The sequence below is a fragment of the Doryrhamphus excisus genome, chromosome 21 (genome assembly GCF_030265055.1).
Source record: "Doryrhamphus excisus isolate RoL2022-K1 chromosome 21, RoL_Dexc_1.0, whole genome shotgun sequence".
Lineage (NCBI taxonomy): Eukaryota > Metazoa > Chordata > Actinopteri > Syngnathiformes > Syngnathidae > Doryrhamphus > Doryrhamphus excisus.
In genome coordinates this window covers 2,610,919-2,631,487 of record NC_080486.1, presented here as the reverse complement: position 1 = coordinate 2,631,487, position 20,569 = coordinate 2,610,919, and the positions used below count along the sequence as shown (strand labels likewise).

Sequence of the window (20,569 nt, the reverse complement as noted above, 5' to 3'; positions counted from 1 at the left end):
TTTTATAAATAATGAAAACAGGTTCTGATTTGTTAAAACTACATTGTAATTGTTCAAAAAATTTGTAAAAAATAAAAAGTCCATAGCTGAGTTCCAATTCAAGTGTAAAAAGAAGTTAAGAAAACAACACAATGTAAAGTCAAAGTACTGGTACTCACCGCCTCTGAAGACGTCAGGTTGTTCCCATGTATTTAACAAATAAAATATATCTTAAGTGTCTTTTTACCATTTAAAATATATTTTATTATACTTGTCCAACAATTTATTTATCATATATTTACGAGTAGGCAATAAAATGCTAAATATAATACATTTTAAGAATTAAAAAACAGATGCAAGAAGTTCTGATTAAACACTTGCATTTCTAAATATATATTTTTTAAATTTACATTGAATTTACATTTTTTTTTACATTTTTAACCCATTTTTCTGTTCATGTAATAAAATATTACAATATATAATAAATGTTAAAAAATTTTCTGATTTTTTTTTAAACTACATTATTTTAATTTTTCAATTTTTTTTTAAATAATAAAGTTCTGAGCTTAGTTCCAATTCAAGTGTAAAAAGAAGTTAAGAAAACAACACAATGTAAAGTCAAAGTACTGGTACTCACCCCCGCTGCAGACTGATGTATTTATAGTTATCTTCATGCTCGTTATGACCCAAGATAGATGCTATTTACATGGGCATACAGTATGTTCATATTTATTCATGACATTGCTTACATTGTACTACCGTATGTATTTAAAGTATCACAGGTACATGAGATTTCATGCCAAAAGTGACTGGATAAACGCGGGTACAGGCTAAGCTTTGGCCTTGTGACGTGTTTTCTTTGAAAGCAGTCACGGTCGCCGCTGTAAACGAGAAAAAGTGACACGGAGGTCATTGCACCCGGAGCAAATAAACTCATTAGCCATTAGCCTCTTGCTGTGGAATACGTTGAAAAAGCATTTAAAAGGAAGCGTAAGGACGTTCGATGTTTATATTTGGAAGGAGTCAAGGACCCCGGGTGCCAAACAGATACTGAAGGTTCAAGTCTACTCCACCAAGTCATGATGTATAGTGAACAGGTCTTATTTGGCAACAGTAAAACGGGATCACGTCTGTGCTGAGTTTGCATCCTTGCATGCAAAGCGGAAAAATAGTGAGCTCATGACTAAAATAAGGGAAGTTTTTTCCACTGTCACTTCCTGTTTGGGGGCTGGGGGGTCATCCCAGTACACATCACCTGAGATGTCGCCACCGCATACTGGCTTCAGTACCGGCAAAGAGGAAATGTGTGATGACAACCCTAGAACCAGAAATGGAATTTACTGCAACCCCTGAACGCGTCGGGATATCTGTGGGGTCCAACTAGGAATTCAATCCGCAGATTAAAGTCTCAATTAATCGCAGTCTCCTACAGTAAATGACAGCCGTGGCTGTAGGCAACCTCTTCATGTCGTTTGGAACACTGGCTATGTTGAGTAATGTGGTCTGTTCCACTTTCTCATGCACTCCAAATCATTTTAACTTGCTGCCTGTTTAACTACAAATGCTTTAAAACAGCAAGTCCTTTGACTTTATTTTAGTTTATTATATTAGTTTAGAGCGCGCAGATCTCACAGCTAGGAGACCAGGGTTCAATTCCACCCTCTGCCATCTCTGTGTGGAGTTTGCATGCGTGGGTTTTCTCCGGGTACTCCGGTTTCCTCCCACATTCCAAAAAAACATGGTAGGTTAATTAGCGACTCCAAATTGTCCATAGGTATGAATGTGAGTGTGAATGGTTGTTTGTCTATATGTGTCCTGTGATTGGTTGGCGACCAGTCCAGGGTGTACCCCGCCTCTCGCCCTAAGTTACATTGTCACAATATACTTGAGAAATCTGGTGTGTTCCACTTTCTCATGCACTCCAAATCATTGCAAAACATGCTAAGTTAATTAGCGACTGTCCATATGTATTTGAATATTATGAATTGTCCATAGGTATGAATGTGGGTGGGATAGGTTGTTTGTCTATATGTGCCCTGTGATTGGCTGGCGACCAGTCCAGGGTGTGCCCCGCCTCTCGCCCCAAGACGGCTGGGATAGGCTCCAGCGACCCTCATGAGGGAAAGCGGTAGAAAATGAATGAATATTAGTTGAGTTTATTTTAGTCCCTGTCTAAAGGGCTCCAGCAATGTTAAAAGCTATATTTAGAATGTCATAAACAGGTTTTCATACAAAAATAAGATATCCTATGTGATGAAATTCACTTATCATGGTCAGATATGGAAGCAATTAACTGTGATAAAGGAGGGAGTACTGTATTATTTGTACCTTTATAACAGCTAAGAACGTCCATAGCCTGCACGGTTAATAGTGTTTGGAAGCTCCACTGTGCTTGAGAGAGATGGAAGTGAGTGCCAAGAAGGCATTTTTTTCAAGGGGGGGGCTATAATGGGATAAAACCCTGAGAACGCAGCACTGGAAGACGCGGACAAACGGACATGGCGATTTGTGCTTTTATGGCTTGGTTTATTATCAAGTTGGGATACACCAGAGTAAAGCTGCGCTCGAACATGACGCACCGCCATGCTTCCACTTCTACGTCTTTGTGCCCGTTTTACACTTTGACGCCATGCTTTTTTTTTTTTTTTTGGAGCTTTATTCTGGCCCGCCGTACACACTTAGGTAAAAAAAAAAAAATAAATGTCGCTGTGCAAGACGATAATATTACAAAACAACACAATTGGACGCATTGCAAAAATACATACGCACGTGCCCTTTTTTTTTTTTTTTTTTTTTTTAAATGGGGGTGCTAGGTCCAAATGGGAGGAACACATGGAGTACAAGATGAGAATAGATTCACGGAAGGGCCTCGTATAAAAACGATGACATCGCAAAATGATGATAACGACAACATTGAGCTGACACAGCGGAAATGATTCCATTTTTCCACCACGGAATAAATAATAGGACATCTTTGTGGACTTGATACTGAAGAACTGCTGGCTAAATAAAGCTGTCGCCACCTGCTGGTCAGAATCGGTACCGGCACACCGACACTAACCTGACAGGCAAGAAGGTCCACTTTGAAAAAGAAAAATGTGACTTTTAATGCCGTTTGGCCCAAAGAGGTAAAGCTAAGATGCTGTAAACATTTGAGGTTCAGAAGTCTCAGCCCTTATTTTGGCAATAAAGTGTTCATTTGCTGAGCAGGGCCTGAACGAAACATAGAAATCAATTCCACTTAAAGCGGGGTGGCGGCGTTAGAAACGAGATGTAAAGGCTACGTAGCGGCACACACACACACACACACACACGCACACACATCAACAAGCCATCAGCTAAGTGTTGCTTTCCGACCCGCTAAAAAGCAGCACGCTATCTGATGGACGTTGATGAACTCTTGTGCTCCCGACATCCAAAAACTCCAGTATTCCCACTTCGGCGTTCCTTCAGATGGGGAATTTTACAAAAAGAGTTCGGAAAACGAAAAAAAAAAAAAAAAAAAGTGCTTTTCTCCCACGTTTCACTGCATTCACAATTCCGATCCAGGTCGCTTTTGGCACCCCAAAAAAATACTAATAAAAACACCAAAAACACTTCCTGTCTGCATCATCTGCAAGAGTTCCATAATCCAACAATATAGATATGTGTCCTATGAAGTGTGTGTGAGAGAAAGAGAGAGGCTTTGGAGTGGGGTGGGTGGGGGGCACAAAGGTGTTACACGCCCCAGTGGGGGCATCTGCATGCAGGGAGAAACACCAACGGCGCCAACTGGTGAAAGGAATGCATTTCCATAGTTACTCTGAGGTTGCGCTGAGGGGCTGTCGTCATGGTGATGAGACAAAAGTATCGCACAGCTTAAGGCATCAGACCGGATGATTGAGGAGTCGCTCCTGTGGTGGAAACAAGAGTTAAATCCCGTCTTCAGATTTTTTTTTTATTTTTTTTTTTTATACGACCACGCCTCAAAATGCCATCATGGTGGATTTGAAGTGTGTTAACCAAAAATATATAAACTTATATAAATATATATAAACTATAAATATAAAAACTTTCATACGGCAATTTACATTTTAAAAGGCTGTTTTGAAAACACAAATGTAAGGGTGTCCAAAGTGTGGCCCAGGGGCCAAATGTGGCCAAAGGCAGTTTTTTTTTCTTGGCTTGTCTCACTTATAAAACAAATGAAATAAAATAAATAAATAAAATCACAAATAAAATTTTAAAAGAAAACAGAACAAAAAAAAGTAAGTCATTTTAACAACAATAAAGACAAAATATATAATAATAATAATAATATTATGATAATATAATAATAATACATAATATATAATATAATAATAATGTATAATATAAAGGGAAAAAGTTAGAGAATAAAGTCATAAGATTATCAGGAAAAAATAATGGCATTTAAGTAGCATAAAGTTAAAATATTTAAAAAAAATTATGATAATTTTTTTTATTCTGAGAAATAAAAATGTTATTTTTAGAAAAGTAGGAAAAGTTATGTTAAAACAATGAAGACAAAATTTGTTATATTTAATATTTAGGATATATATATCCATCCTAATATATTAAATATATCCAATATATTAAATATATCCTAAATATTAAATAAATTTTGGAAAAATATATATATATATATTCACACACTTTTTTCTTGAAATACACATAAATACATGTGTTGTTTAAAAAATATCAGTGGCATCCTTACATTTTTCGCTGGAAAAAGTTAGGACACCCCTGCGAGTCAGAATATGCCGTTTACTGCGTCTGTAGCTTTAATGCTAACGATGCTAGATTTTTCTCACGTTTGGTGCTCTTATCGGACTCTAGCATGACAAAGTCAGTTAAGCGACGAAGAAGTCACCTTGTTACGATTCGCTCTCCATGGAGACGATGTTGCCGTCACTTGCGGCTGTGAAAGCGAACATGGAAGACACGCTGAGTGGATTGCGATTTCCCCCTCCCAAAAACACGACACTTTCTCATGAAGCTTACGTGACTTGAGGGCACTGTTCGCCACGTGGTCTCCCAGGTTGTTGGCGTGCTGCTCGTTGCACAGGAGGCGGTTCTGCGACTCGCTGAGCGGGCTCACCGTCACTTCGACGGTGCTGGTAAGAAGAAAAAAAAAACACAATTAACCGAACTCTGCGACTTCTGCTAACGATTCTCTGATTGATCACCTTTTATTCGACTCCGGGTTTAAGGTGACGGTCGGCTGCTCCACGTCGGCGTTGACGAGCCGCGTGGGGAACGTCAGACCATCTCCCTGACTGTTGAGGAAGAGATGAGATAAGGAACAGATAAAGTCCACCAAGTGCTGCTTTCATACCTGGTGAAGACGGGCAGCAGCCAGAACTTCTTCTGGTCTCCAAACACCTGAGCGATATTCTTTCGGAAGCCCAGAGAGAAGCCATTCTTGTCTGAGCCCGTCCTGAAGACGGGCGCTCTGAATGCCTCTGAAAAAAAATGGTGGCCCACGGTACATTGTAAAAATACAGTTTAGCAAGTACATTTTATAAAAATTAGCTATAATTTTACAAAAATGAAAAATATTAATATAAAAAATGTGTCATATTTTAAGTATTATGAGAAAACAATTGTAATTAATAGATTATGCTGGGGCAAATGTTAATCTCATAAGAATAAAGTCATAATATTATGAAAAAAATAATACAAGAAATAGAAAAAAACAACAGTAATTTCATGAGAATATATTAAAAAAAAGTTGCAATTGCATAGGAATAAACTATTAATATCATGAAGAAAATGTCTATATTCTTTTGAGTAGCATGGATGTGAAATATTAAAGTTTTATTTAAAAAAGTCATAACATGAGAAAGAAACAAAATAAAGTTAGGTTGTGAAAAAGTTACAATATGGGAATCAAATTATAATATTAGGATTTTTTTTTTACTAGAATAAAGCTGTAATAGTTGGAAAATTAAAAAAAATAAAAGCTGTAACTTTCCGGCAAAAAAAAAAAAATCTAAATACATAAAGTCATATTCTAATGAGGAAAATAAATTATATGAGAATAAACTCATAACACTTTTAATTAATTTTAGGAGCATACCTTTTTGTATTTTTTTAAAGTAATATGACAAATAAATGTTGAAATTTAGGCTTAATTTAGTTTAATTTAATGTAGGAAAAAGTTGTATTGGAATAATATTATGAAAAGAAAATGACGAAAAGAGAGGGAAGGCTTTACCGATGGTGGACCTGTTCTTCCCGACGAGCCACAGGTGGTAGCTGAAGAGGGAGAGAATACTGATGCAGAACATGGCCGCCACAAAGAAGAGAAACAAGACATGGAATTTGGCCGTGTTTTGGGTGTCTAGGAGCTCGTTCTACGGGGGAGAGAAAGCGAGAGACGAGCGCGGCATCAATAACACGTCTACTGTGGGGGACGCGGACGGCGAGGCAGGGGACAGGAAGGATGAACACGGCATGCACACCATCACGATGATGATGACGACGACGAGGCGGTGCAAAGCCAAAGGCGAGTGAGGATGCAGCGGGTTACCTTCGGGCAGTTCTCAGCCGCTTTCCTCCGGCAAAGCTTTTTAGTAGGAACAGAAACGAGACGTGTTAGCAACACCAGGAGAGGACAGGCGGTAAGGATGGTCTAGTAGAGAAAAAGGGGGGCGGCTGCTTTGCTTTAAAAAAAGCTATGATGATGGGCGAGTGGGTGAACAGGGCGGGCGGAGCGTGAGGAAGGGTGAAGGTGGCGACCCTTTAGGAGCGTTCGTGGAGATGAAAGCGGATCCAGACCCGGTCATTACTCACGGTCCAGAACTTGATGAAATACTGCAAGACGGTGGATGCGATGAACAAGCAGTAGAGCAGCGAGTAGGCCAGGAAGAGGATGAAGAACTTGTAGTTGGAGAATCCCACGCAGTTGTTCACCCTGGAGAGTAATAAACACGCAGGAAGGTCAAACGCGGCATCGAAATCAAACAGCGCTTTAAAAAGGTGCCTGGACGGCACCGGTGTGGCTGTTCCGCAGGCAACGGCTGAGACTGGAAAAGCCAAAAGTAAACATCCAAGTCCTTTCTAGGATTGTCAGGCTTTTAAGGTGTGCAAGTGCCGCTCACACACTTGTAGAATCAAATCAAAATCAACTTTATTTGTATAGCACTTTTCCTGCAAAGACATGCAACAGAATTAAAAACAATTACTACAATGGGAGGACCCGCAGGCCGTGCCATCGGGGGACCAGCACCCGGGCCCCCCCCCGACTCCGACAGACGGGCGGACCCCCACATTAAAAGGGAGGAACCCCCAGCCGCCCCGACACAGCCCCCAGTGTGGAGGACCCCCCCTGAGGAAACACTGGAGTTAAAAGCTAAAGACTAAGAGCATAAAATAAGACTAAAAAGATAAGAAAAGTTTAAAAATATGAGTTAAAAGCCTGATTAAAAAGGTGTGTCTTTAATCTTTTTTAAAAAATATCAACAGTCTCTGCAGTCCTGAGGCTCTCCGGCAGGCTGTTCCACAGGTGGTGGGGGCCATAGTGGCTAAATGCTGCCTCACCGTGGGTTTTAGTTCTGGGTTTTGGTATTGTTAAAAGGCCAGTGCCAGAGGACCGCAGGGGGTTGATATGGTAAAAGTAATATAATATAGAATATAAATATAGAAATGTAAACATGTTACATACCAGGGACAATGGTGGTCCATCTTCAGCACGCACCTATCAGCCGACAGATGACACACGATTACATGTTGTGGTGACAAAGTTTTACACACAGGAAGAGGAAATTCAAAATTCAACATTTTCCCAAGCGAGATAATGAATTAAAAAAAACATACATGTCGCATGCGGAGCAGTGATGACAACGGTCCGGCTTGATAACCTGGCAGCGGTCACAGTAACGGATCGCTGCAACACAACAGGAAGTTAACTCATCAATAAACAATGTTGATTCGTTGACAGCGATGGTTAGCTGATGCTTTGTTGTTTGTGTGCATCGAATAAAGCAATAAGTGACTTTCATGACGATGGGTGTGATACCAATGTCCACTTATTGTTTTTTTTTTTTTTTTGGCTTTCTGTTTATTCAGACCACACATACATAGGCATACGGAAGTACGGGTGTCAATGAATGCACCTTGTGTAAGTGTCTTTCCGAGGATGGAGGGAGATACTTACAAGTATAAGGTGTTGGAATTCAGGGTTCTACATTAAAAACAAAAAGTTGTAAATTGCCCCATGTAAAATGAAAATACTGCCATAATGATATCATCTCATTTTTGTGGCATCACATGAGAATCTCAAATAAAGATGAAATGATTATCATTTCCTTGTTTTCCTACATAGATCATGACGTTGCATGGAAATCTGGATTGTCAGGAAACTTCTAGGCACTTTGCCTCGATAAATAAAAGTACTTTCATGATTGAATAAACATTGTGCTTATTAAATAATAAATGACAACACAAGTTATTGGTTAAACGCTATTGGGGAAGCGCTAGATTTTTGTAGCTTGTGCAAAATCAGTACTTGGTATTGGATCTAATCGGAGGTTTTCCATTGTGACCACTTCAAATACTCGTTTAGGAGGCACTGTTTCATCACTTTTTGGTGTTTTCCTTCAGAAGTTGTTGAAAATTAGACGATGTTGGCAGGGACGCCATGATAGATGTTTTCGTAGTCAAACTATCGCTGATTGGTTGATCGTGAACAAGAACGGATGTGGGTAGAACACGGACCGTGGACCGCGGTCTAAATAAACGATTCTGATTGGTCCATTTCAAGATTTGCAAGGATTTACGCAGTCCGGAATTACGCAGTCCGTGTTTTACCAACCAAAAAACTCTTCACACTTGCCCGACGGGAATATCACTGATTGGATTTACTTGCCCCAATTTTGTTTTAACTTGCCCCGGGCCATCGGTACATCGTTATTGTCGAGCCCTGGAATTGGAGTGCTGTTGTTGTGTTCGGGTCAGAATAAACTCATAAAACAGCATCAAACCGTGGGATTTTACACTGTGCATCATAACTAAAACGTGTGGCTCGCCATGATGCAAAAGCATTAATTCAGTATAAAAAATGATGAAATAACATAGTTACTGCCGTTAGTGTGTTATTTTTGCCCAAATAAAGAAGACATGTTAGCACACCTCCTGCTCCAGTGCGGGTGTAAAGTGGCAGACTAGTGGCGGCTCGCCACAAAATCTCTTGCTGGGATTCTGGCCGCTCCTCCTTCTCATAGCGTTCCTTCTCATTCTTGGGTAAGCAGAACTAGGACACAGAATTCCACATTTTAGGGAACCGGAATGAACATATCAAGACGGAAGAACGGCGGCCTACCTCATTGGAAGGGTTGGCGGGCTTGGTGAAGATGGTCTTCCAGTAAGACCATACAAACATGACGAAAGTGAGGTGGAAGAAGATGAGGTAGACGACTGGAGAAATATGGGACATTTATATCAACGTTAGAGGAAAGAAAACGTCGGCATATTTATCCACGACAAGAAACAAGCTCACCCTTCTCTCCTATACTTTGGATGGTGGCTGCAAGAGACAAGGAAACACAAGCGACACATCAAATAAAGGCACCACCATGCAAGCAATCCATCAGGCATATTTTTAGACAGCCCAAAGGGACGAAGTACATCAAAATCAACGATGCTCTGATATGCTTTTGATGGCTCTTACTCAGCAGTTTTCCCCGCTTTTTTTTTTATGATGCACCTCCGGATTGGCTACACAACATCATAAAAAAATACATTTCAACACTTTTATATGAATCCTTACACAGTAATCTCATAGCAGTGTCACTCTAACATAAATGTTCATAAATATAGTCATAATTTCTTCATGTTTTCTGGTTCACTCCCATCTATTATTAGAAAAACATGCAAAATGTATGCATTTTTTTACTTAATAAATCATTTTAAGCATAAAATGAATAAATTAAGGCATTCAGAAGATTTATAGTATTTTAAAGCAGTAATAAGGAACTTTCCCAATGCTAATTTTCTCCTATTATGTCTACTATATTGGGGAATACAAGTTTAAAGCTGACTATAGGGGTGTTACTTCATGCCCACAGGTCTCTAGTAATGTTCAAAATCACATTTAGAAGATCATAAACAGGCTTTCTGTGCTCTAACAAAAAATGTTGAATGCTATTTTGTGGTCATTCACGTATCATGTTCGGGTCGAAAACCGATTAACCGCTTTTCTTTTTTCATTTCTTCATGTTTTGTGGTTCACTCCCATCTATTATTAGAAAAACATGCAAAATGTATGTATTTTTTTTTTACTTAATGAAGCATTTTAAGCATAAAAATGAATAAATTAAGGCATTCAGAAGATTTGTAGTATTTTAAAGCGGTCATAAAGAACTCTCCCAATGCTAATTTTCTCCTATTATGTCTACTATATTGGGGAATATGAGTGTAAAGCTGACTATAGGGGTGCTACTTCATGCCCAGAGGTCTCTAGTAATGTTCAAAATCACATTTAGAAGATCATAAACAGGCTTTCTGTGCTCTAAAGAAAAACATTTCTGAAGTGAGCTTGACAGGTTTAAAAATCTCAAACGACAAAATTACTATTGGTAGAATTCAAAACAGTAACACTGTACATTTAATAGAATATTTAAATTTTCTCATTTTGTAAGTTTTGGAGCTGTCATACAAGGAAATAATTGTTTTTAGTCACAATATCAGGTAGAACGAGTCTAATAAATGCTGGCAATGATTTAAAATGCTATTGCTAGTGGAGCTAAATTGAGCAAAAATGATGCTCACTTACCCAGCACATGGAAAGTTTGTTTGGCTACAAAATGAAATAAATATAATAAAAATTGTACTCCAAACAAAGCGGGCTGGCAGCTAATTAGCTGTGTCAAGTTGGATTATTGGGCTGCAGTCCTTCCCTTTACTTCCTTCTGGCGAGCGAAAAAAGCGGCACACTGTGTCGAGTACAATGGAAAAGGTGGCCCCAAAAGGGCTTTAAAAGAGACGAAAGATGTGCACTTACATAGACAAAGCTCCACCACGTAGGCATAATAGGACCAGCAAACCACCAGGGCGATAAAAATCACAGGTATCCATGCTAACCCCCGTTGACAGCATCTCAGTACGTGAGTGGGCGCCATCTTTCTCGCTCTGTTGGGGGAAAGGGCGTGTCGGTGTGTGACGTCATCAGATACACCCGGAAATACTGTACTACAAATTATTAGCTAGCTTTGTATTATTTTTAAAATACAAATGATTAGCCCTAGAAATATACACTATATCTATCAAGATTAATGTAATATGATGAGGGACATTTCAATTAAATAAAAATTATGCTAAAAACAGAATTTGAGAAACAAAATAAAGTTGAAAGTTAAAACATTGTAGTCCAAAGTGTGGAACTGCACTGTAAGCTACTAACACAATACTACTACCGCTGGTACTAAATACTGTAGATGATGAAAAGTATTTTTTTCCTACCTTGTCAAAGAATTCAAGTATTTGACACTCCAAGGTGAATGTGCAGACGATAAAGATGTCCAAACGACAGTCACACGAAGGCAGCTTATCATCAACAACGCAACAAATTGCCAGTTTGATTTAATAAATTATACATACACTTTTTTTTTTAAGATGTACAATGGTCATTGCAATAATCCATGTCTTCCTCTTAAGACATAATCTGCGTCAGCTCAAAGTATTTACACATGTACAATTATCAGGCAGCGCTTTACAAAGCAAGGCGAGAACCACAACACGAATGTTAAATCTAAAAAAACAAAAAAAAAAACAAAAAGGAAAAAAATCCTAACCCTTCTCGTGCTTACTTTGCTGTGCCATGATTATAATACATGTTTCCCTTCCTACCTAAGATGGGCGTTAAAGGGAAGTGAATAACCATGGAATCCACTGTGATCCAATGGAGATTCCAACGGCTTACAGTCCAGTGACTGAGTTGAAAATCAAACAGGGGGGGGGTTATGCGGCGTCACGGTTCAAAATCTTATTCCGTGATCGGGTTAGAGGGGGGGACTGAGCTTGCTCTTCCGGATTTCCTTTCGTAGTTGACAAGCCTTTGGCCCACCAGGTACCTGCAACCACACACAGACGTGACTTGATGATTTGCCATTGGACTCAAACGTAAACAATAACCACACGCACACACAAAACGCTATCAAAAATATGACTAAAAACATCTTTACTTGTCGTTCTTGATGTGCTCATAAAGACGTTTGAACTGTCGAATTTGGAAGGACAGGATGCCGATGAGAGAGACCACCATCAGGAGGAATGGGTAGATTCTCCTCTGCATTAGAATCTCCATCTCTGGGGTCACTCCTGGGGAAGCAACACACGTCATCAGCAACAACAACAACGTCTAGTCCGGTGATCGAGTCTGGCGATTGTGTGCTGAACATTTTGACGCCAAATCACTACTTTACTTACATGGTGACACCTCGCCACACCGGCGGCTAGCTATTAGCTGGCTAATGATGAGTTTCACCACGCTACCAAAAGCACACTAATACTACATGTGGGAGCTGACGCCACTGCTGCTGTGTTTTTGGAATATGTGTGTTCCATCCCATGCATTAATGAGCCGCCATTTTTTAGCTGGTTTTATATCTTTAGAACACCCAAAAAGAGAAAGATGCGTGTCCATGGCTCACAAAATGATTGTGGATGACGGGCATGATGCAGTGGCCAAAAGCGACACTCACCGACAGCAGGCACCACCCCAGCCGCGATCATGTAGGGCACACACAGGGACAGCAGCAGGACCGAGATGACGGGTGCTGCCAGCTTCCGGATGATGAACTGAAGATCAATGTTGCGAATTCCATTGGCGTACACCTTGGTGGAGGAAGAAACGGCTTTGTGAGACACGCCGCCGCGCAATTGCCGCAGTGACAGAATGACGGAAAACAAGCGCCCACCTGCTCAATAACGGTCTTCAGCCACCACTGGGGGCCCATCAGAGTGATGGCCGCTATGATTTTGGCATGGAGCACTCCAAGAGCCCAGTCCTGCAACGCAACAGCGGGAGAAATGTTTGGAAAGTCCAAAAAAAATAAACACATCAGAGCTCATGTCCTACCTGCCAGGGGTAGAAGAGGGGCGTTTGATCCAGAGGTACCCTGAGTGGAGCTACTATTACCAGCTCAAAGAGCAAACCCAGCAGCAGAGGGATGACTCCAGCCACCAGCAGAGCAACAACCAGGGTCTTAAGGATCTAAGGAATTGCTTGTTTTTATTAAAATGCCAACGCACAGTTCAACTCCTCATGAGGTCCACCCAGCACGAGAAGGGCTGACCGGTCTAAGAAACAGGAAGAAGCTATTAATAACCACCCACCATGAGCGTCCACTCCTGAACTTTGTGCATAATGACGGTGCGTCCTTGGGGCATCCAAGCCAGCAGCACAGTAACTCCGCGGATGGACAGCCAGCAGACATAGAGGCCGCAGGCTGCCGTGTACAGCTCGTGGATCTTGGAGCTTCCCGTCCAGAAGGACATCAGCCAGCGTCCGGTGAAGACTGAATCACAAAAAGGTACATATACAGATCATTCTCAACTCCGTAGTCGTCTCCTGGCGTGTTTGAGGGATTGGGAAATTGCTATTTCAGCAGCTTGACGCAAGGCTATAAATAGCCTGAGAGTTCATTTGTGGTCTGTGGGCGCTTTAATGTCTCTCACCTGGGAGGGTCAGGCACACCAGACTGGCCATCAGGAGGGTCATACACATGAACGCTATCAACAGAACAATCTGGGAGGGAAGAGCACAGAAGAAGTTAGAGAACCTTCTCCACTGTGGGCCACCACACCCTTGTGAATTTCAGGAAAACTACAAATTAAGAGGGAGGTTTCTTGCTTCAATCGTGGTTGCATTTTGCACAAGTCGCTAGTTCAATGTTTTCATTCTCACCCTGAACGGGAAGCGGAGAGGCCGGTGGTAGGGTTGAAAGCCCACCGGGCCGCCTTGCTGCAAAATGGCCTGGTGGGCCGCGTGCAGCCCCTCGCCAACGGCTGGCGGCGGGTTGTTATTGTTGTTATGGTGTCCCGGGGGAGGGTTGTTGTTGTTGTTGTTGTTGACGGGCTGGTTAGCGTCAGTGTCCTCCTGCTCTCCGAGGAGGTAGGAGTGCAGATCTCTGGTGGGGGAATGGATATCGGTGAACAAATCGAGGCTAGGATGAAAAAGGCACCGACGCAGGGGACTCACAGTAAATATCCAGCACTGACTGTCCAGGCCCGGACTAAGCCTTTGAGCCACTGGCGAGTGTGTCCTTGCTCCAATAAAGCTGGCAACACGACCTGAAGTAATAATAGCTCCAACGACAGCTCGCTGACTGGGGCATCGCTGAGGTAGGACGTTTCAGAAAGTGCTTTTTAAGTAATGTGCAAAATAAACAATAACAATGCACTCGTGTTCTAATTAAATGGTATTCTTCTGCTACCTGTAGAGCATGACGTTGTACGGCAGGAAGGCGGGCATCAGGAGTTTAATCAGCCTGATGGGCAGCCACAGCATCAGCAACACGATGGAGCCAAACACCACCACGGACAGAATGAACCGCCGCAGGTGTCTGTAGATGGGAAGGTGGATCATCTCCTGAACTGGGTTAAAATCCGGGTCGTTGAGGTTTCTCAGAAACCACAGCACGCCGGGCCTCAGCACCTGAAATGTTAAGTTTTATTTATTTTTTTTAAATATTGCTTCACTGTCCAAGAGTGAGCCGCTGGAAATGGCGTTACCTCTCTCAGAAGGAGGATGAAAGAAGCAAAGTAAAAGACGTAGACCATGCCGACGAGCCAGTGAAGGAACATGGTGGTGCCCGGTGCGGATTTGAAGCTCATCTCACGGTCTTTCAGTGAGGCGTCGAACATCTCCTGCAAGTTGAACCAAAACATTAAACTCTAATAGTGTCAAATTATAATAATAAATAGGTGTTCTATGCTGTAACTACAGAATTATTCCATGTATACATAAGGAATCCTCCTTCACAGAAATGGACTCATCACGGTCAGTTCTGGGAACAAATTCTCTTTACTCTTCTCTAAATAGAAGTCAGGTTTTATTTCGGACAAATTATGCCAAGACAAAAGGCATCCACACTGCAGCATCTGAAATCTATTTTTATCTCTGGTTCACTTCAGGACAGCATATCAAATGGGACAGGTCTGATTTTTCATAATTGCGAGACAATGGTGCTGTAATAAAAAATGGTGCTAATTTTACATTACCAATAAAACAATATCAGTAGTGATATTTAAAATTAAGTTGGCATAAAGTGAACATAAAGTGCAATTTCAATTTGTAGGTATTATGTACTCCTTGTGTATGTACTCCTTGTGTTAAATACACCCGGCAATACACCTGATTATTCTGAATTTACAGAATATAATAGTCCAGAACTGCTACTGTAATGACGAATATGCCAAACCAAAGCCCGTCTTACGAGAGAGCAGATGTCGAGCCACCAGCCACAGATCAGCGGGAAAACGCCAATCTCCACGACAACCAAGAGGGACACCTGCGACCAACACACAGAGTTAAAATTCACCTCCAAATAATACTATACTTTTAACTTGGATCATTTTTCATTCTATGGTTGCAAATGAAATAAATATCCTCCTGAGGTATGTTCACATGTTTTCAGGATGGGAAATAAAAATCGGGTCATCAGTTACCTTGACAACAATGTAACAGACACCCAGGAGGCGTCGGGAACGCTGAAACCGGACCAGAGCAGCCAATCCCTACGATATCCTTGTTAAGGTTCAATGTCACCAACTCGCGGAAAAAAAAAACATTTAGCTTGCCCATAAACATTCCATATGAGGATACATGACAGAGGATGAGCGTCATGGCTAGCAGTATATAGCCAACGATGGTTGTTATTAAGCCTTCGAAATGGGAAGCTTGAACCTGAAATAAAATATTGAAAGTCATCATTCATAATGCAATAATTTCAAGGTGACATTCTTATGACAGCTTACATATTCCTCAAAGCCAAGACCCACAACAGAGAAATGTCCGATGTGGTAGGGACAAAATGCTGCAAGAGAAGGAAAACGAAATGCTGTTAACGGTATCACCACAAGCGTACTTCGGTTCTGATGTAGATGTATACCTACCAAACACCAGGATGAAGAGTGTGTTGAGAGACACCACCCAGAAGACGTGCTCCTGGAGGACAAACATCAGCAGCCATGAGGTCAGACCATACTCGCTGTGAAACCAAGTAGGGAACGTGAACGCTACTAACCAGAAAAACCAGAGATCCATCCAGGCCAAGCATCTGCAAATTAAACAATTTTAGGGTTGCAAGTGCTTTTGAGGCATATTATTTACGGCAAAATGGGAACTTGTGAATTACCCTTTCCCATGTGAGCTCTTCAGCTGCTCGGTCCCATTCCAAAGCATTCCAGTTCATGTCATCTAGACAACATATAGCAATATTAAATGTAAGAACAAGGGAGAGCCAAAACTATACTGTAATATATCATTCATTTTAAATGGAAACAAAAGAGCCCCAACGTGGGACTTGAACCTTGTGCTCCATTGTTGGGGTCGGCGTCTTCGGCAGCCGCCCCCTCCTCTTCTTCCAGCTCGGGGTCGTCACCCTGCTCCGGCGGGTCCGGGGGCTCCGGTTCTGCCTCATTCTGGGCCGGAGGCTCTGCAGGGACTGGGTGAGCTGGGGGATCGTCAGCCGCTCCTGGTCCTGCGGGTTGGGCCTGAAAGGGACAAAATGGCTGATTTTAGGGGAGGAGCACAGTGTCGTAGTTCGCCGATTGTGGCGAGTGAATTTCAGCAAAGTAAGATTCCTTATTTATAAATGATATTTGCGTGCTTCGAGCTTAAAAAAACTCCTTATAACCTTGTAGATCCGTTTTTTTTAATATTATTAATAATAATAATATTTAAGGCACCTCATTGGCTTGCCCGGCTGCATTGGGAGGCGGCGCCTGGTGCTGCTCCAACCACTGGGGCGCGCCGCCGTGGACGATCTGCTCCCTGAGCCACACCAGGCTGATGAACGCACACAGGGTGCAGGTGACCACGAAGCAGCCCTGAAGACAGTCTGCCAGCAGGTTCTCTCTGCGGGGGAACGCGACGGAACGAGGATGTGAACACACCATAAACCGTAACACGTACGGCGAATGTTACATCGAGCGCTATGTGCTCTCGTCGTCATCATCACTCACGTGGAGAGCATGTCCAACGGCAGTGTCAGAAGTGAGCTCACAGAGCCAGTAAAAAGACACTTGTAGATGCGACCTGAAACCGATAAAAAAAAAAACTCATTGTTTAGATGGCTGAAGGGGATTTAACTCACTTAACATGTGATGTTTATTAGATAACGCCGGCGTAGTGGGAATTCTGTAGCTCAACCATAAACAGGAGCTCGTCTGGCCCACAGAGTGGCTGCAACGTTCTACGACTCACATGCCGTAAGAGGAACCACGCCGAGCCAAGCGAACGCCACCAGAGTGTAATGGAACCAGTAGCGGATGGCCGTGCCCACGCTGGTCAGCAGGCCGGCGCAAATGTCCTGAATGGGCAGGCGTGACGGCATGTCGGGAGAGTAGACTGCAGCGGACATGGAAAAAGGACATACAGTAGTTACGAACCCTGTAAAAGGTCACATGTCAGGCAACCCACGGCTCCTGTTCAATCCCTAACGCTACTAAACCAATGCTAAGCTACAACTCAACTATGAACCGCCAATGTCACTTCCTGTCTTTCCCCCCATTGGCGCATATTTACAGCAACTGACAAGTCTTATTTTGTCTACTATATTGGGTAATAGGACTGTAAGGGTGCCAATAGGGGTGTTACTTCATGTCTAGAGGTCTCTAATAATGTTAGCAACCATGTATACATTGGAATTATAAATTAGGAGATTGACTTCATGCTCGACCTGCGACCCTAATGAGGGTAAACAGTATAGAAAATTGATGAATGGACTTATCACGCTTGGGTGCGGAACCAGTTAACCTTGATAAAAGAGGGATTATTGATATTTAACAATGATTCCAATGTTTAATACAGTATAAATATCAACGCCACAAACACTTACTTGGTGTGAATGCAAATCTGTGCTTGCATAATTCACAATACTCCTTCCTGCTGTGTTTCAGCCACTGGACCAGACTGGAAGACAAGGTTTGGAAAGTTCAGGTTTAGCATCGGCACGGCATTGAGTACTCTGTGACGGCGTACTAACGGGATGTGAGTTTAAAATCACATAATGCAGTCTCTCTTAATTATGTAATTATGCATACGACCATTTATGAAGACAGAACTTGAACTGAACAACCTCCCGACTGCTCTACCGGGTGACATTACAAGCCATGCATTGTGGGTTTCACCAGCCGCCCAGAAGCATCCAGGCTGTTTTCCTGTATAGATGTACACCCATAAACCTCACATCCCCCCCCAAGAGTCACATGACAACACAACACAATATGGCTGTGTTGGGTTTCCTTTCACAAACGCAATTGCACACCACAGGTCTGAAATATGACACGCATTACGACCAGTGTAAGATAGCCGTTAAAAAAGCCGTTTTTTTTTTCTCTCTTACGTTACGTTGGCGTCCTCGCCCTTTTCCCCATGTCACGTCCAGTTAGTTGCTCTGACGTAACAAAATACAAAGTCCCTTACGAGAATGAAAATCCTGTTGGATTTTTTCCCCCCGTTATTGCTGTATGGTAATCTGATCATAAACCTCTTTGATCATTACCTAATGACAAAACCACTCAGGGGTAACACAAATCCTGGGGGGGTATTTATTTTTTTATTTTTTTTGTAGCATGTGACACTAAAAATAGCCTGAGTGACAGATTGGATCTGCAATACCGACTCTTAAAGACATATTGCACACAAACACACAGAACCAAAATGTATGTATTATTATGAGAATGAGGAATTTGTCTGAATATTTGCACATTTTTAGGATTTTGAGTTTTGAGAGTTTAACAATCACATAGGTTTTCTTTATTATAATTATTATTATATTTTTTCTTTATATAATTTGGACCATTTTTAAAAATCACAATTTAAGTACATAATGTTTTTAAATATGTCATAGAACTTGATGACCATTTTTGGTAAAATTTTAAAATGCTTTTTGAATTTTATTTGTATTTGATGAGCTGATAATTGTATGGCCATTTTCAATCATTATTTAGTCTGACATATCTTTTATTACTATTGCTATTATATTATCTGTTTATAAATCTAATAATATAAGGATTGCCGTGTCACTTACTGTATTTATTTTTTACAATTCTACAATTTTCACTATGTAATAACCTCCAGAAGATTATTTTTTTCAGATTTTGCACAGACCACAAGTGTACCCTTCATGAATAATTTTTTGGTGCAAATTTTCATTGACTTTTTCATAGCTGTCACTTGCCATTCCTGGTGGATGAACTTGATGCTGCCGGTGCAGACGCAGGGGTGATACAGAGGTTTGTCCGGGGTGCCCTCGGAGCGGCAGACACGACAAATATCCGCTAAAAAAACAACACACACACACAACAGGTATGTTACATTCATACTTTTGAGATCAGCTGCAAATAGAATTGACTGAAATGAAGACTGTGGAAACAATATACAAGAATAAATGTAGAAGGCATCATTCCCTACACTGACTGACGTATTGATATATTTATTAAATAAAGCAATAACACTGCTGTCATTTTGATAATCAATCAGAACTAAATAGGGGATCTACATTATTATTAATACAGTTGTACCAATTCCCCAAATGAGGTGACCCTTGAGTTGACCGGCTGGTGACATCACCAGGAACGTCTGGTCCTTTCGATTTGTCTCTACTCCGGTTTCATCGACGTGTCTTCATATAAACACACATTGTACCATTTGATAGCCTTCATATAGCATCTCGAAGCAGTGATACATTGCAATGTGGCGTTATCCAGCTATAACGTTAGCTAAGGTAACATCCGAGCAGGCCAGCTCGGCAATAGGCTTGGTTCTCCGTGATGCGCTTCCGACCCCTCTGAGCTAATGCTATATACCCCCTAACAGCGGACCATCGACGAGACAACCTCGTATTTACCTTCTTCGGCCGTGTCCATGTTGTTTACAAAGCAGCAGTCGTGGTTTTTCCCAGGTGTAGCTTGTTCAGCGAACCCATCAACACGACACGCGAGATAGCTTAGCTAGCCACTTTAAGCTAGCGAGACAACGTTAGCATTATGGGTCAGATGCATTGGCAGTCATAAAATGGTTCCCCGACAGATGGAAACGCCGGCGTTTGCCTCGCTGTTATATAATATTTTTTTTGTTTTTTAACATCCAAACGTTATTCACTCATTGACAATGTTGCGGGTTCCTTTACGGTTAGCTTGAGAAAGACTGCATCTTCTATGTGGCTGTCATGACAGTTAAAACGCAGGAGACAAATGGCTAAGTAAAGCCTGCTCACGCATGCGCAGTATTCACCAACAGTTTTTAGCATTCTTCTCCGCTAGGTGTTATACCGCCATCTAGTGTATCGGAGTGCGCACTCCGTTCTTTATCATTATTATCACCATTTAAGTATATTTATCAATTAAATATTTATCAATCGAT

The 20,569-nt window shown here is 41.5% G+C and overlaps 2 protein-coding genes across 4 annotated transcripts; both read right to left on the bottom strand.

Moving 5' to 3' along the window:
- Nucleotides 1–718: 718 nt before the first annotated feature.
- Nucleotides 719–11,121, bottom strand: LOC131109044 (palmitoyltransferase ZDHHC20-B-like). 3 transcript variants are annotated; one of them, XM_058060579.1, is made up of 14 exons: nucleotides 10,982–11,121; nucleotides 9,479–9,505; nucleotides 9,302–9,396; nucleotides 9,112–9,232; nucleotides 7,798–7,867; nucleotides 7,646–7,678; nucleotides 6,775–6,895; nucleotides 6,512–6,547; nucleotides 6,197–6,335; nucleotides 5,315–5,441; nucleotides 5,166–5,255; nucleotides 4,981–5,093; nucleotides 4,850–4,897; nucleotides 719–3,872 (listed from the first exon to the last, which is right to left on the bottom strand). In XM_058060579.1, exons 1-13 carry the CDS (start codon nucleotides 11,097–11,099, stop codon nucleotides 4,854–4,856), a joined length of 1,134 nt encoding a protein of 377 aa, XP_057916562.1. In that variant the 5' UTR covers nucleotides 11,100–11,121; the 3' UTR covers nucleotides 719–3,872; nucleotides 4,850–4,853. The 3 variants fall into 3 exon arrangements, with proteins under 3 accessions (XP_057916562.1, XP_057916565.1, XP_057916564.1); XM_058060582.1 differs by lacking the exon at nucleotides 10,982–11,121 and adding an exon at nucleotides 10,754–10,968; XM_058060581.1 differs by lacking the exon at nucleotides 6,512–6,547.
- Nucleotides 11,122–11,542: 421 nt separating this feature from the next.
- On the bottom strand, nucleotides 11,543–20,413 carry marchf6 (membrane-associated ring finger (C3HC4) 6). The gene is made up of 25 exons (XM_058059973.1): nucleotides 20,055–20,413; nucleotides 19,386–19,485; nucleotides 18,042–18,115; nucleotides 17,408–17,551; nucleotides 17,167–17,239; nucleotides 16,891–17,059; nucleotides 16,512–16,695; nucleotides 16,338–16,399; nucleotides 16,227–16,259; nucleotides 16,096–16,147; nucleotides 15,958–16,016; nucleotides 15,806–15,886; nucleotides 15,649–15,717; nucleotides 15,417–15,491; nucleotides 14,713–14,847; nucleotides 14,415–14,635; nucleotides 14,180–14,317; nucleotides 13,886–14,108; nucleotides 13,657–13,726; nucleotides 13,315–13,496; nucleotides 13,058–13,192; nucleotides 12,897–12,986; nucleotides 12,681–12,813; nucleotides 12,162–12,297; nucleotides 11,543–12,050 (listed from the first exon to the last, which is right to left on the bottom strand). Exons 1-25 carry the CDS (start codon nucleotides 20,071–20,073, stop codon nucleotides 11,963–11,965), a joined length of 2,745 nt encoding a protein of 914 aa, XP_057915956.1. The 5' UTR covers nucleotides 20,074–20,413; the 3' UTR covers nucleotides 11,543–11,962.
- Nucleotides 20,414–20,569: the final 156 nt, after the last annotated feature.